Source organism: Callionymus lyra, chromosome 3 (genome assembly GCF_982586985.1).
Source record: "Callionymus lyra chromosome 3, fCalLyr1.hap1.1, whole genome shotgun sequence".
Taxonomy (NCBI): domain Eukaryota; kingdom Metazoa; phylum Chordata; class Actinopteri; order Syngnathiformes; family Callionymidae; genus Callionymus; species Callionymus lyra.
The window spans coordinates 22,557,159-22,571,966 of record NC_141820.1 but is presented as its reverse complement, the minus strand read 5'-3'; the positions used below and the strand labels follow the sequence as shown (position 1 = coordinate 22,571,966).

Genomic DNA, 14,808 nt, shown 5'->3' with positions numbered 1-14,808 from the left:
GGTTGGGGACCACTGCAGTGGATATTGAAGGTAATTTTGAACTATCCTGTTACATTTTTTATTTTATTCTGTACTGCAACTACATAAAACAAGCAGCAATAACTTTTTCTGAGGAAAAAAGTGTAGTTCCCTGACCGGGAATCGAACCCGGGCCGCGGCGGTGAGAGCGCCGAATCCTAACCACTAGACCACCAGGGAATGTGGGGAACTGACCTGAGAAAGAAAAAATCACAGAACCCTGGGTGCGAGATGGTTATGAGTGGAGAAAAGACTTATTATGTTAAGAAGTTTTAAAATGAATACATAAATTATCTAAGCTAATGGATCTTTGACCTCTATTGTATCATCAGTATGTGTCTGTTTGTACAAAACTCTTACTTTAATTTAAAATACTTTAGAAAATGAACTCAAATCCCGCTCAATGAAAACACTGGAGATGAAATCTCGTTCCAAATCTACTGCAAGTAACCATCTAGTGTCTGGCTTTCTCTGACTAGACATGGCTATAAAGTGTTTTCTAACCACAATTAATTTGAAAGACAAAATGTCTAATACCAATCGTTTAGCGTTCTCCCTATATAACCGATCACCTTCCCTGGTGGTCTAGTGGTTAGGATTCGGCGCTCTCACCGCCGCGGCCCGGGTTCGATTCCCGGTCAGGGAACTACCTTTTTTCTTGAACGCGTTGCATATCCGAAAAAGTTGTTTCTGTTTTTTTTATTTTTTTTTTTATAGTTGCAGTACAGAATAAACTAATGAAACATAGCAAGATAGTTCAAAATGCCCTTTAAAGTCGACTGTATACTCACTTTTTCAGGTAAGTTGACCCCTGGAATGTGTTTTCCAACTAGATTTAATTTTAGACAAAAATTCTAAATCAGGTTTAGCTGCCCTAGGCCATAACACACTGTCCCTGGTGGTCTAGTGGTTAGGATTCGGCGCTCTCACCGCCGCGGCCCGGGTTCGATTCCCGGTCAGGGAACTACATTTTTCCCAATCTTCAAGCAAGATTTTCTTTCTCTTATACTAAACTTCTTGCCACTCCTTTCCAAGATCTCAGAGAAGATGGTCTCTCAGCAGCAACATCCATGATAAAATCACTCTGTCTACTGAGACGGCCTTACTGAACGTGTCCAATGACATGATGTTCGGCCGCTTCGGGTAAATGCACGGTTCTGGTTCTCTTGGATCTGGCTACACCCCACCTGGGGCTGTGAGGTCTGTGGTTCAAAGGACAGAAATCCTTCCAGGCTGTTGCTCCTAAGCTTTGGAACGATCTTCCTCTCTCTGTGTTTGATGATCTACTGACTCCTTTAAGAAACATCTTAAGACATTTTTATTTGTGCAGGCTTCTTGATTATCTTGGGGCTGTTGTGTTTTTCTCTGTGGTGTCTTGACCTCTGAAAGCATGTATTTAGACTGTGTATTGTTTTGTTGTTTAAGCGCCTCGTGGCCCTGGTCTGTGAAATACGCTTTACAAATAAAGCCTACTGACTTACTACTTGTTTTACCATAACCAAAACCAACTGTGCTGTGATTGGTCATTCATCAATCTCGGAAGTCTCCACTTACCTTGACGAGAGTCCTAGCTGTGGTCAGTGATTCTGAGTCCGTCGTCATGTGAACAAAACTGGAGTTTGGACTCATCAGTGAAAGGTCACATTTACAATAGAACCATAGAATTATTATGAAGAAAGGGGAACAAATGCTCGGAAACAGGACCAGAAATGTTTATTCTGTTTGGAGATGCACTAGATATCTAATACCTGTCGGGGTACTCCGGAGTGCTCATTGACAGCTTAACCCCATGTGTCTGTGTAGCAAGTGAAGAGATGAAAGAATCTACCCATGTAACTGTGACCGTAAAAACATTGTTCAAATCTGCAAGTCTGTCGCTGCTCGTCTGCTGCTGGTGCTGCTTGTTGCCGACACTCTGCGGTTTGGAGACGAGGCGATTGGACTGTTGCTCTCGTGACTGTGTCGGGATGTGGAGCTGAGCTCCTCGGCAGAGTCCGGGCTCTGGGATCTGCTCGGTCTCTTCAGGTCGGATTTGCATAGCATTCTGGCTCTGGGGCTGGAGAAGTTCCCGCGGAGCTTCGTGCTGCTGCAGCCGTGGAAAGAATCCCCGCTTTCCGAGATGTTTCCCTCCACTACCGTCGAGCAGTTCCAGGGTGGACTGAACCTCCGGGGCTTTCTCATGACGCCGGAATGTGTTGGACAGGATGAGCCGTCTGCCACAGGCAGAGTTGGATAGTCTAACCTGCCACACTCCACGTCTTCGTGATGACCTGACAAAGATTCCTCTTCCTTGTCTGCTGCAGGAGATCTTGTGTCACTGCTGGTGTTGTTGGAGCTGTTCGGATCTGTAGGACTCGGCAGTCCGACCTTGTCTTTTTGGCCGTCAGGTTTGACGCAAACGTCACCTTGGATCGGTACAAAGGCAGAGGAGGCGTTCAGAAGCGGGTAGTTGGGACCGTTCCCCTGCTTCTCCAGCAGCAGAGTGTAGCCACTCGGAGCGGTCGGTATCGTATTCTTGCGGCCGACAGCAGGGCCGATGCAAACCTGTTGCACTACAGAGTTCTTCTTTGACTTGTTGACATAGTAATCATCAAGTTCATCTTTCAGGTGTGGGTAGTAGTCCAGAATTCCCTTCTTGATCTTCTTGTAGCCCAGATGCATCATCTCAAGCAGGCTCAGGAACAGGGAGATGCAGGCGATCACCTGCATGAACATCATGAAAACAGTCTTCTCTGTGGGCCTGGAGACAAAGCAATCCACAACATTTGGGCATGGCTCCCGCTCACATTTGTATATAGGGTTCAGGTGGTGGCCGTACAGGAGGAACTGCCCCATCATGAAGCTGACCTCCACCACCGAGCGTGTGACGATGTGAGCCACGTAGGTGCAGAGCAGTGACCCTCGCAGCGGCGCCTTGTTCAGTTTGCCCTGCTCCAACTGCCGCATCTCCTTCTCAATCCTCCTGCGAACCTCCATCAGCTCCACGTCCACCGCCTCCAGCTCACGGCGGAGGGCCACCTTCTTGCAGTGACGCTCCTTCTCCAGGGCACGCAGCTGGTAGATGGCGTGACCCATGTAGACCAGGGAGGGCGAAGACACAAAGATCACCTGCAGGACCCAGTAGCGGATCAAGGATATCGGGAAGGCCTGGTCGTAGCACACGTTTCGGCATCCCGGCTGGTCCGTGTTGCAGATAAAGTCCGACTGTTCGTCATTCCAAACGTCCTCGGCTGCCACCCCCAACACCAACATCCGGAATATGAACAGTATGGTCAGCCAAATCTTGCCGACCATGGTGGAGTGGATATGTACCTCCTCCAATATCCCTCCAAGGAAGTTCCAGTCTCCCATGTTGTCACTTTAGAGGAGCTACAAGAAAATGGGATAATGTTAGTTTCATGATAGCTTGATGAGAATAATCAAGTACTAAAGCATACATGTTCGAAGACAGGTTTGTGGGCCATTTGCAGCCCTTCTTCAAATCTCATGTGGCCGGCACTCATAAGGGTTGGAAAGGGATTTAAAGTTGATAGTTAAACGTTTCCTCGGAGTAAAATCTTCTTTAAAAGCAGGTGTTGATGCTTTGTCTTGTGAAAAAAGAACAAGTTATAATGTTAAATCTGAAAATTAAACAATATATCACTTCAACATTTAAATCTTAAAACCGGTCACGACTCCTAGACCCTCGATCGCTGCCTGGGCACGAAAAGAACGAGTGAATAACGTTAAGAGGGCCACTCGAGGGTCGTACACTCGTGCCTCGTGCCTCCAAAGACAAGAAAATAGTCAACCCTGCTGATCGGGATGCGGCCCTCCTGGCTAGGTAATGCTGAAGTCGGCCGCAAATATTGTCTATAATTGGAGCTGAGAAATGGGACATGAGTCCTGTTGGTAAGGTGGTCCCGGATGATGCCGTGGTGTAGGCCGTGAATGTGGACCCTGGCCATGCTGGCGTCATCCCTACCCGGACAAAACTGGACAAGCTGGAACTCTCTGCTGGAAGGTCCGTAATGTCCTGCAGAGTTGTGACACTTGTCTGCGTTACAACGTTGGAAGAAGAGGACATAGAGAAGAGGGCCTGAAAATTAAGAGCACTGTACCCTGGCGTTCCGTCTGCATGGACGTGGCTGGTCCTCTAGGCCTTAAAGAGCGCCAAGGAGAGAAGTACCTGCTGTTGCTTGTGGATTCTATATCAGGATTTGTGTCTGTCAGAGCTGCGAGGAGTGCTAACGCTAACAGTGTGCTGAAAATGTTGTGCGGAACATGTGCCAATCTGGGTATCCCCAGAGAACTGAGGACTGATAATGGAACCCATTTTCGCAATGCCAAAATTGACTCGTGGATTGCTGGATTTGGGAAAATGGCAATTCTGAAGATTGGAGCACTTGCACTTCCCTTTTGGACCTCAGCTGAGCTTTGAACGACAGAATCAGAACTGACCGCCATTCCCCCTCGAATGAGTTGCTAATCCACCCTTTTGGGACGCAAAAGTCTCGGCGTCTCTCTGCAGATGAGGATCTGAACAGCCTAGTGCCTCTCCATTTAATTTTGGTCAGAGCAGGTGGATTAAAGCTTGTGACTGCCCGTCCAATACGACTGTTAAGAAGAAATACGACAGGAAGGACGTTGTTGAAGCCATTTTGGATTGCAACACTGTCTTTTTGTAAAGAGGGGGAGTTCAAGGAGTAGAACAGCTGAAACCAGTCCGAGACCAAGTTATCATAGAAGTATGGCTACCGACTCAAGCCCACAGCCCTTCATCAGAGTAGCCTCTGTCAACGGGGCGGTTACTCTGAGAAGAACAACTTCGGGCCTTAGGGTGGTAGGGACCTGAAGAAATTGGATTATGCACTAAGTAACTACTAGTCACCTGAACCTGGACCCTTCGTCTAGAAGCGTTTAGGAAATGCTGGCTCCATCTGGAACGACATGAGAAACCTGACAATCCTGTGGTCTGGACGCGGCGATGCTATGTTCTCGCTCAACTGAAGCCCAAGAAGCAGGAGTTAACTCTTCTCGCGCTAAAGCCCTTCCTCGTCTTAAGTGCCTTTGTGTTTGGTACCTGTCGGCTGAATGTACTACCCAGGATGTCACTCTACATCGAATGGGATGCTGCCGTCCTTGATCCCACTCTCTGCAAGCCCTATGCAGCATGTCGCTGCACCTGGGACGGATACACCCCCACCTACAGGGAAGGAATTTAAGTAACACAAAATATGTGTGACAATAATTAAACACTGAAAAATGTTCTCTGTGTGTCAAGAGATGCTTCTTAAAGTGCATTAAACAATTAATAGTTTTTAATGTTCATGTTTTTTTTTAACTTAAATATTAATCTTTAAATGTGTCAGAAGGGACTTCAAACATTTGCTTCATGTCATTTGACCTTCAGATGTACAAGAGAAAGACAGAAAAGGTTCTCAGTTTTTTACCTTTGTAAACATGATACCCGTTTAATTTGTAGTATTTATTTTCATTACAAAGTGCATTTGCATTTCATTGACATATCTAAGCGCATCGGTACATTTGGCCTCTGCACACTTTCACCACACTGAACCAGGGTCTCTCTGGAAAGGTTTGGTGAACACCTCACATCAAGCCTTAAAACCAACTTTACAATCAATCTGTGTTTATGTGAAAGACTAAAGCTGACATCAATCCTCGACCATAGAATTCAGGAACCAAAAGTAATGGATGTCGTTTTCTGAAGCTCTGGAGCTCCATGGAAGCACAACGAGGACCAGGATTCACAAGTGGATGAAACTCGGAACAGAGGTGAACCTTCCCAGATGAAAACATGCGGATATCTGCCCTGGTTAACATCTAGTAGTCTTCCTTAAGAAAGAGACAAGAACGACAAGATGAAAAGCAGTGATGCTGCCGTTCCCTTTTCTAAGAGATATTTTTCCACAGCAATTCTTCCGCCTAAAATATACTGTATATTGATCTCACTCTTGCATCACCGACATCCTCTTCACAACCTCATTCACCACATTTATAGATCTAAAACTGCCACCAACATGTTCTTCTCTAGTTCTCATCTTATTCTTCCTCGTGAACCTCTGCATCTTCCACTCTCACACGTGTCTAGTGTATCAACCACATCGAGTTACATCAGGCCTAAAAGGTTTTGGTAATTGAGATTTTTTTGGCACGATCTCCTGGAAAATTTGTCTGTGATCGTTTGGACGGTTCTTCTATTTATGGATTATCTCTGTTTATATAACACGTGAGTGCTGACTATCAGAGAAAACTGAGCGAGATTCTCTGTGCGTAGAGATGAACCTACACAACTATAATGGCTGCTGGTCTCACAGAAGTCTAGATCTAGTCCTAAATATCTTAATCAACTACTTATTACTGAGGAGTCTGGACTCATCACGCCCTGGCAGAAACACTAATGCTGACAGAAAAAACTAAAAACATCTCCAGCATCGATTGGTAGAATTTTAACATGTAAATTCATAGATAATCTAGAGTCACGTACCTCTCATGGTGAGAGTTTCCCACCTTCAGTCACGCACATGTTGACGCTGCTCTCCACTCGCCAAAGACCACAGATGGAAGTGAGGCCGGACAGTTATAGCCTGTGACAGATCAATAGTTTGCAAAGTTCTGTTGCCATTTCCCTCGCAGCTAATCACGGACTGATCCAGACGCCAACGGACCCGGGACGCCCTCCTCTCCTTGTTTGAACCTTCAACTCTGGGCTTGAAGGGTTCCCGATCCACATGGACCCAAGCGTGGCTGGAACATGACCTCCTCGGCAGGGGAAGATCACAATGTCGTGATGGACTCGGGTCTGTCTGAGGTTTCTTATGGTAGAGCTGGTTCACAAGTTACCCTCACTTTGAGCGAGGAAGGTCAACGATGCTTCGAACTCAAAAGCAGTTCATCTAGTGATGGTCACTGGTTCAACAGTCTTGTCAGGTTAACCCTAAAGCAAGAAGCTCTTCGGACTGACATAAACCAGTGATGCTAATGTTGCGCCGGTTGGATCAATACAGTCCTCAGCGCAGTGATCAATGGGACACGTCCGATTTCAACCATGGTTGACCTCACTGGTCATCTAATTGAAATACTTGCTGTTCCATTAAAAGGAAATCAATGTGTGACTGGGTGGAGCGTCTGTGCTGCTGGCTTTTCCATCCAGACTCTACTACTGATACTGATAAACAACAAGGCAACAGCTAGTTGTTCATGGATGTCGACTCGCCGCTTAACCCCTCTCCCTGGTCGTGGCTATGTATAGGCAGGCTTGAGCCAACGGTGCAGTCCAGGGTCTGACCTGTGGTTGCCCCCCCAGATACACATGATCCTGTATCCCGATTACCCGCGATTACTCTGATTGGAGATTAGTCTTCCATCTATATAACTCTATAACACCCTTTAAGCAACACTCAAAAACATCTTATCGTATTTCCAGGCAAGATGGTTTCACGCCATGGAGTCAAACTCAATTAAGGAGTCAAAATAATTGAACAATTTAAGTTGTTGGCCAAAAATAAATTAAAGTTTATTTACAAAACTGTGTGCGAGTCTGATTGTCATGTTTGAAAATATATCTTCATTATCACCAAAGACTGGCGCAAAATTCCTTTTCCTTAACACCAGTTTCACTTGCAAGTCTCTGTATAAATGATAACTTTAATAATCTCTGACCTTTGTCTCGTCTTAAACACCGTCATCTTTATCGACCAAGATATTAATATGATAATATATTAATCTACTTCTTTTGGCACCAACTGTTCTATGGGCCACATAAAATAACCTGAAGGGCCAGATTTGGTCCCTGGACTATGAGTTTGACAGATATAGCTTGCAGTGATGGGCTGATGAGGCAGTGTGTTTATTATAAAAGGCCACAAGATGGCAATTAGATTAGTTTATAGCACACTTTAGTAAGGGGTAAAACCTCTTCTTTATTTTATATATCGTTTACCACAACACCACAAAGAAAAAAAACTGTTTTGTCTTCACATTACTGGCAATAAACTTTTTCTTCTCTCTTCGAGTCTATGATTTGCCAGTAAAGTTCATCTTTGGTCTGAGGCTGCAAGTTTATGTAATTCAACAACGAAATCCTTTTTAACAGTATTTTTATTACTCAAAATAACAGGTTATATCTCAAAGATAGAAGAGATGGAGCATCATGTTAACACAACTCGCGATCATTTCCACGTTTTTAAAAAGACTGGAGGTTTTATAAAAGAATGCACGGTGCATAGGATTTTGGGGAAACTAGATGAAAACAAGAGGTTTTTTCCAGGCCAGCAACGACTCCACGACCACTTAACACGGCTCATCACAGAGACCAGGGGACCCGTTTATAACCGTCGCACACTCACAAAAGATGCTCACAGACGATACATGACACTTAAAAAAGCTGGAGGGAAATTTGGAAAGAATAGGCGGAGAACGGAGCAGAGGCAGTTGTGGTGATTTCAAGTGTTAATCATGTAAAAGTAACATATATGCAGCCTCACACCTTTTTTTAACTGAAATGTATAAATACGAGGAATCTCCTGACTTATGTCATTCGAAACCATCCCACACGAGCGCTGACCTATGACCTGCTTGATGAAGTCTGAGAGAGCCAATCACACAGTTTCACTCATTTGAGAGTTTGTCCAACGCAGCCAATCAAATAATCGTTGATGTCTTTTGTTTATAAACAAGTCCCCTGATCTGGATCAAAAGTTACATTCCAGGTCAAACTCCTCATGAATCTGCTGCCGTGTCTCAAATAATAATTAAAAAAAAAGAAATAAAAAAAGGACCTAAAGATTCTTCTCATTAACAGCCCCCGGACTTTCGCCCGGCCCAGGACCGAGGATGAGAGCGAGAGCGCGACCTCGATATGGAGCGCGAGCGGGAGTGCCTCAGACCCTCCCCAGCGAAGTGGGAAGACGAGGTTGGGTCCTGATCCCTCCGCGGAGATCCTGAAGGAGACTGGGAGCGTCCTCTGGATTCTCTGCGGGCCCTCTGGTGGTACCTGGTGGTAGGACATGATTGACATTGGCTGTTTTGCAGGACTCGGACACATGTGCTCCCCACCACCCACGTGTCCCAATCTACTTCCCCGTGTGGGAACTCCAGCTGCCATCTATTTGGAACAGCTGAAGAGAAGTTTGTGAGATCCTCCCTCGAGAGAAGTGGGATCCAGAGAACATCAATGTTTACTCTAGAGCTGTATTCACCCCTAAAATATACTGCAGTGGTTCGTGAAAAACACATCCATGCTGTGGGAGTAATGGACCAAAATAGTTCGAAGTCCATTTCCCACCAAGAAGAAGAAAAATATTTTTGCTTTTTAAATTATTTTTTAGTTCATTTCGATTTTTTTTTTTTTTTTTTTAAAGGAAGCTTTGGTCTGTATTTATTATGCCAAACAGGCGACCTGTTGTTACGACGAAATGGCAGTCGTTATATACACTTAACAATGACTACAGTAATTCTACATTCCCTATAAATAACCATTACTTACTTACTATAAAATCAAATCTCTAAAAATATATTTTCTGCAGTGGCGGGACATACCCAGCAGATGTCATTAAAGTGCGTCTCTTGACATGTTCTAGTTCACACCTTCATCAAAACATTGATCTGAACAATGTGTTAAAAAGGACAAAATTACAATTTGCTTGTTGTTGACTTCGCTCAACCTGTATGAATATATTTTTTAAATTACATCATATTCATTTTTTTTGTCACAAAACAGTAAAATTTGGCTACTTTTCGCTAAATAGAATAATAAACACATACCTTTCGTCTTCATGGCTCCTGCTGCGTCCACGACCGTATGCACGCCCGCGTGACCTGGAAGAGAGAAACCTGTTAGAGCGGAGGAATGATGGGAAGCACGGAGACAACAGTAGACACGAAACATTCAATACATTAGATGAAATCTCTGTGGTACGTCTAATGTTCTGTGATCAAGTAAATACGGTGACTCTCACTCTCGAGGACTCCCGGAGCGTCTCCGGCGCCGCTCGTACGAGGGGCTCCGAGAACGATATCTTTCACAGCTGCGGCTGCGAGAGCGTCTCCACCGGCTGTCTCTGTCGTAGTCGCTGTTTCTGGAGTATCTGCCGGGCGACCGCCGCTCCTTCACCTTCATCTGGTGCGGCGCTGTCGGAGAAAAAAAAGAAAGGAATCAAGTCAAGTCGAGGAATTAAGTAAAAAAAAAACCTTTCTTCAGACACTTACTCTTTCGGTCTCCCTGGGCAAACTGGATTTCAATCTGTCGGCCGCACACCCACTTCCTGTCGAGGCTGTGAAGAGCGTCCTCTGCGTCGCGCACATCCTCAAACATGGCGACTGGTTAAGGCTTTGACTCGTTTCAAAAATGGTGAACAATACGACGTATTCCAACAACTCTATTATGGTTAATATATCTTTGAAGGGTCGTATTAGCAAACCTGCCGATGTTTGGTCATTTACAAAATAATGTTTTTTTTAACCGAAGTCACTTTAAATTGTGTGAATTAAATGATTAATTGTAGAAACAAATGTAGGGATCAAGAAAATATATTAGGCAAGAAGACATGGTTTACAGTAAATATATTAGTAGTGGTTTTAAAGTGTGTATAAATCCTTGGTTGGTACATATGTTGTCTTTTATGTCCTTCAAACAGGATTCTTCATTTCAAGATAGTTTGTGTAAATCTTGACGTTAAGTGGTCTTTTGTCTCATCACGGTGAGGACAACAGTGCAAATTAAACATGGTGACAAAAAAACGTGGTTGTGCTACCAAAGAAACCAAAGATAACCAAGTTTTATGATCTCTATGTGTTGAATCCTCACATTAAGAATCAGCAAATTCAATTTTCAAGTTAAGGTTTAAAAGCAGTTGATTTCAGAGAGAAACTGATGTTATCAAAGCCTTGAGGCAGAGAGTTGGAGGATACAGAATATGTCTCAGACTTGGCCTGGATGATCTGGATTTTCAACCTCAACATCTTGAACTTTAACCTCTTAGAGGGATTACACGATACACTTTGTTTTCCACTTTGTCTCTGATTTCATTTTCTTTTGCCCAGTCTTTGTCTTTGCCACATCCAGGCTTTGTCTCTTCTTCATGCTTTACTTTCTTTGTTCAACCTTTCCCTGGCTTTGATCGTGCAGGTCAGTTTGGCTATGCTACACCGCGACTCTTTGACTTTATTTCTGAAGCAATAACAGAGAAATGAACACATTAGACACTTCAAGAACACACCTTTCATCAAGAGAAGACAGCAGCAGATCGACGGAGGAAAGGATATTGAATGTAAGCAAATCCTCTTGGTTGACGTGTACGGAAGTCAAGTGGGATGTAGACATCAGCTACAGGACCATAGCGGCCAAATTCTCGCCGCAAATCATCAGGCCTGAGTACCATAAATAGAATAGGATTCATGAGGCCATACATCCACATCAAAATATCAAAAACTGGTGACTGAGGAGGACATTATTATTATTATTATTATTATTATGAGGATGGCTACTGAACTTTTTTTTTTTTTTTAATCACAAAACCTTATATTCAAACACAAATACATACATTTGTAGAACAACAACATGCAAGTCAGTGAACACTGCACGCCTTAAAGCACTTTGTTGTGAAAGCTGTGATCTCAGAGCCTGAACAACATCACACTTCTAAGTTCAGAAATGAGTGGACTAGAAGTTGTGTCCCTGTGAAACGTGGCTACGAGGTTTTATATTTGTTTGTTTAACATTTAATGTGTGTTACGCTTCAACTTTTAAAAAAAATGTTCATGTTCTTCTGATTTGAGATATTTGTTAAAATGTTGCTGTACATTTTAAATAGGATTGTTTCCTTATCATTAGGGGCAACCATGTTTCTTTTGGTGTAACCAACAGATAATCACTGTACGAAGCAAAATAGAACAACAAATCAATTTTTTTGCCTTAAATAATATTCAGTTGTATGCTATTGTTAAATGAGTAACCTGTATAAATTATATATAAATTCAGATTTTATGGGTTTCGGAATAAAAAAAAAAAGTGAATTGCAACTGCATGCAGAGAATCCTGAGAATCCTGTTCCTGGACTTTTCTAGTGCCTTCAACACTATCCAACCCACTCTGCTCCAGGACAAACTGACTAAGATGCATGTGGACCCTGGTCTGGTCTCCTGGATTACGGATTATTTTACTGATCGACCACAGTATGTCAGGCTGAAGGATATCAAGTCTGACACTGTGGTGTGCAGTACAGGAGCACCTCAGGGGACAGTACTGGCCCCTCTCCTCTTCACCATCTACACTTCAGACTTCTGCTACAATTCAGAGCCGAGTCTCGTCCAGAAGTATGCTGACGACACTGCCATTGTTGGATGCATCAGGGACAACGGCGAAGACGAGTACAGGAGTCTGATACGTGACTTTGTGGACTGGAGTGAGAGGAACCACTTGCAGCTGAACACCTCAAAGACCAAGGAGCTGGTCTTGGACTTCGGGAGGTCCAGGACAAAGCCACGTACAGTGTCCATCAGAGGCGACGAGGTGGAGATAGTTGACAACTATAGGTACCTCGGTGTGTGGATGGACAGTAAACTGGACTGGTCCTGCAACACAGACCTTGTGTATAAGAAAGTTCAGAGTAGACTGTACTTTCTGAGGAGGCTTCGATCATTTAACATCTGCAAGAAGCTCCTCTGCATATTCTACCAGTCTGTGGTGGCCAGTGTCATGTTCTATGCTGTGGTGTGTTGGGGTGGAAATGTGTCCAAGAGGAGTGTCAACAGGTTGGACAGGTTCATCAGGAGGGCTGGCTCTGTGGTTGGAATGAAGCTGGACTCACTGGTGACAGTTGCTGAGAGGAGATCATTGAACAAACTACTGTCCATCATGGATGATGACAGTCATCCTCTCAACACTGTCATCAGTGAGCAGAGAAGCAGAATGAATGCAGAATGCTCCTACCCAGGTGCAAAACAAATAGACTCAGGGACTCATTCATCTCTCGGGCTATTAAATTGTACAATTCTGAGTTCGGGGGCAGGAGTGGAGTGAAAGTATCTGGATGTTCTGTTCTATGTTAGTCTTTGTATCCTTTGTCTTTGTTGTTTTTCTTTGACCTATGTTCTTTGTCTTTATCTTTAGACTTAGATTGTGTCATCTTGTTCTTTTTCTCTTTATGTTCTTCTTCTTATTTTATTTTTATTTATTATTTTGTATTGTTTATGGAAAATTGCTGGCTGCTGGAAAAAACAATTTCCCGAAGGAGACCTCCTGAGGGATCAATACAGTTTTACCTTACCTTACCTTATGACGAGGACACTTTATAGAACACACTTGTGAATTCATGTTTTTTGTTGAACGAAAGAACACCCATGTTTGTCTTCCTTTAACGCTTTATCTACCTACTAATACTTGTTCAACCATTTCGAAAATATATAATATGCATATGAATGATGGTCACCCTAGATTTTTCTTATTTGCGGCTGTATACCATCAAGTGTAAAAACATAACAAAGATCTTAGTTCATCATTTTAAAAGGCATGTGAACACTGCATTGGAAATGTTTAAAATCTTATCTTCTGATCTTAAAATTAACCTATTCAAATGACTTATCTGTCAATGACCTTGGAATATTGAGTAATGTCTGAGATTAAAGGTCATTTGACACAGTTTACACATCATCCTCATCCCCATTTCGGATTATTTCTGAGCTCTATACACGATTCAGTTTACTTTTACCTTCGTATTTTAAGTTGATCACAAAGCGTATATATTAAAAAAGAATATCATGTGTAATAATAAATGCTGGCTTTTGCCTCTTGAGAAGGTGGATATGAATCATATATACATATCCATCCGTCTGTTGTTTAGAGGTATTTAAAAAAACGGTGGGTGAATCGTCTAAAAATAGCCCACACACTAAGAAAGTGTGATGAACCTTCAGCCAGGGAACACATGCTGGTGCCAATCCACAAGTTTATTCAACTCTAAACCTTCGATTCCTTTAAAGTAAAGTTAGGAACAACCAACACTAAAGAGACATTATTGCTCCACTAAATAAAAACATGGTATTCGTGTTAATCTACAGAGATAACCGATGGAGGTAAAAACATAAACATAATAAACAAATGTATCGTTAATACACACGCAGATGTGTTTAAAAGAGAGTCTTTAATAACGTGGTTAACCTAAATATATTAAATACTTCTCGTGTTGTGGAGGATGTAGCTTGAATAGCTGCTAGTCGATGCTAACGTAGCATAACATTCATGGAGCTTCTCTGAAGGTTTGGACTCACCGGGACTCGTCCGAGACGTTTCTCACGAACAGAGAAGCACTTGGGGGCCGCATGGGTGAGCTTTTAAAGATCAACCCTCCAGATATTTAAGATGGTTCGCTGATAAGAAAGAAGGCAAACTGCAGTCAGAGAAATATGGCAGCGCATGCGCACATCTACGTTTGCTTGTGCCGCTACAACAGCACTCTGGCGCGTTACTGACACCTACTGGTTTAAATGTGTAGTTTCACTCAAATAATTTAATTTAGGACTTTAAAGGATTCGCAAAATATAATATTAATTTCAGATGCGTATTCATCTAAACTTGATTAAACACAATCTATATTTCACTCTGTACACCCTGCTAAATTATTCATTGTGACATTTTAATTTGAAGCAAATCAAATACATTTTACCTTGAGTTTCCAGTCTAGAAAAGATAGTTACCTTTCTGTCTCTTTCCTTTACGAGTCTTATGACACAGTTCTGAGTGAGGAAATGCTTTTCACTGAAAAGTTCTCAGTGTTTGACTCTATTCTAGTG

General features: G+C 43.0%; 2 protein-coding genes and 3 non-coding genes across 8 annotated transcripts; 2 read left to right on the top strand and 3 right to left on the bottom strand.

Moving 5' to 3' along the window:
* Nucleotides 1-126: 126 nt before the first annotated feature.
* Nucleotides 127-198, bottom strand: trnae-cuc (transfer RNA glutamic acid (anticodon CUC)). Its single transcript has one exon. It is a non-coding gene; the product is annotated as a tRNA-Glu (tRNA).
* Nucleotides 199-592: 394 nt separating this feature from the next.
* On the top strand, nucleotides 593-664 carry trnae-cuc (transfer RNA glutamic acid (anticodon CUC)). The gene has a single exon. It is a non-coding gene; the product is annotated as a tRNA-Glu (tRNA).
* Nucleotides 665-910: 246 nt separating this feature from the next.
* Nucleotides 911-982, top strand: trnae-cuc (transfer RNA glutamic acid (anticodon CUC)). The gene has a single exon. It is a non-coding gene; the product is annotated as a tRNA-Glu (tRNA).
* An 893-nt stretch (nucleotides 983-1,875) lies between these two features.
* gja9b (gap junction protein alpha 9b) lies at nucleotides 1,876-3,387 on the bottom strand. The gene has a single exon (XM_087787078.1). It carries the CDS (start codon nucleotides 3,367-3,369, stop codon nucleotides 1,876-1,878), a length of 1,494 nt encoding a protein of 497 aa, XP_087643204.1. The 5' UTR covers nucleotides 3,370-3,387.
* Nucleotides 3,388-7,754: 4,367 nt separating this feature from the next.
* srsf10b (serine and arginine rich splicing factor 10b) lies at nucleotides 7,755-14,728 on the bottom strand. 4 transcript variants are annotated; one of them, XM_087787074.1, is made up of 7 exons: nucleotides 14,713-14,728; nucleotides 14,287-14,385; nucleotides 11,284-11,388; nucleotides 10,228-10,331; nucleotides 9,978-10,149; nucleotides 9,784-9,837; nucleotides 7,756-9,013 (listed from the first exon to the last, which is right to left on the bottom strand). In XM_087787074.1, exons 2-7 carry the CDS (start codon nucleotides 14,337-14,339, stop codon nucleotides 8,815-8,817), a joined length of 687 nt encoding a protein of 228 aa, XP_087643200.1. In that variant the 5' UTR covers nucleotides 14,340-14,385; nucleotides 14,713-14,728; the 3' UTR covers nucleotides 7,756-8,814. The 4 variants fall into 4 exon arrangements, with proteins under 4 accessions (XP_087643203.1, XP_087643200.1, XP_087643199.1 ...); XM_087787077.1 differs by lacking the exons at nucleotides 11,284-11,388; nucleotides 14,713-14,728 and adding an exon at nucleotides 10,930-11,188 and having other exon boundaries at nucleotides 7,755-9,013; nucleotides 10,228-10,324; nucleotides 14,287-14,400; XM_087787073.1 differs by lacking the exon at nucleotides 14,713-14,728 and having other exon boundaries at nucleotides 14,287-14,432.
* Nucleotides 14,729-14,808: the final 80 nt, after the last annotated feature.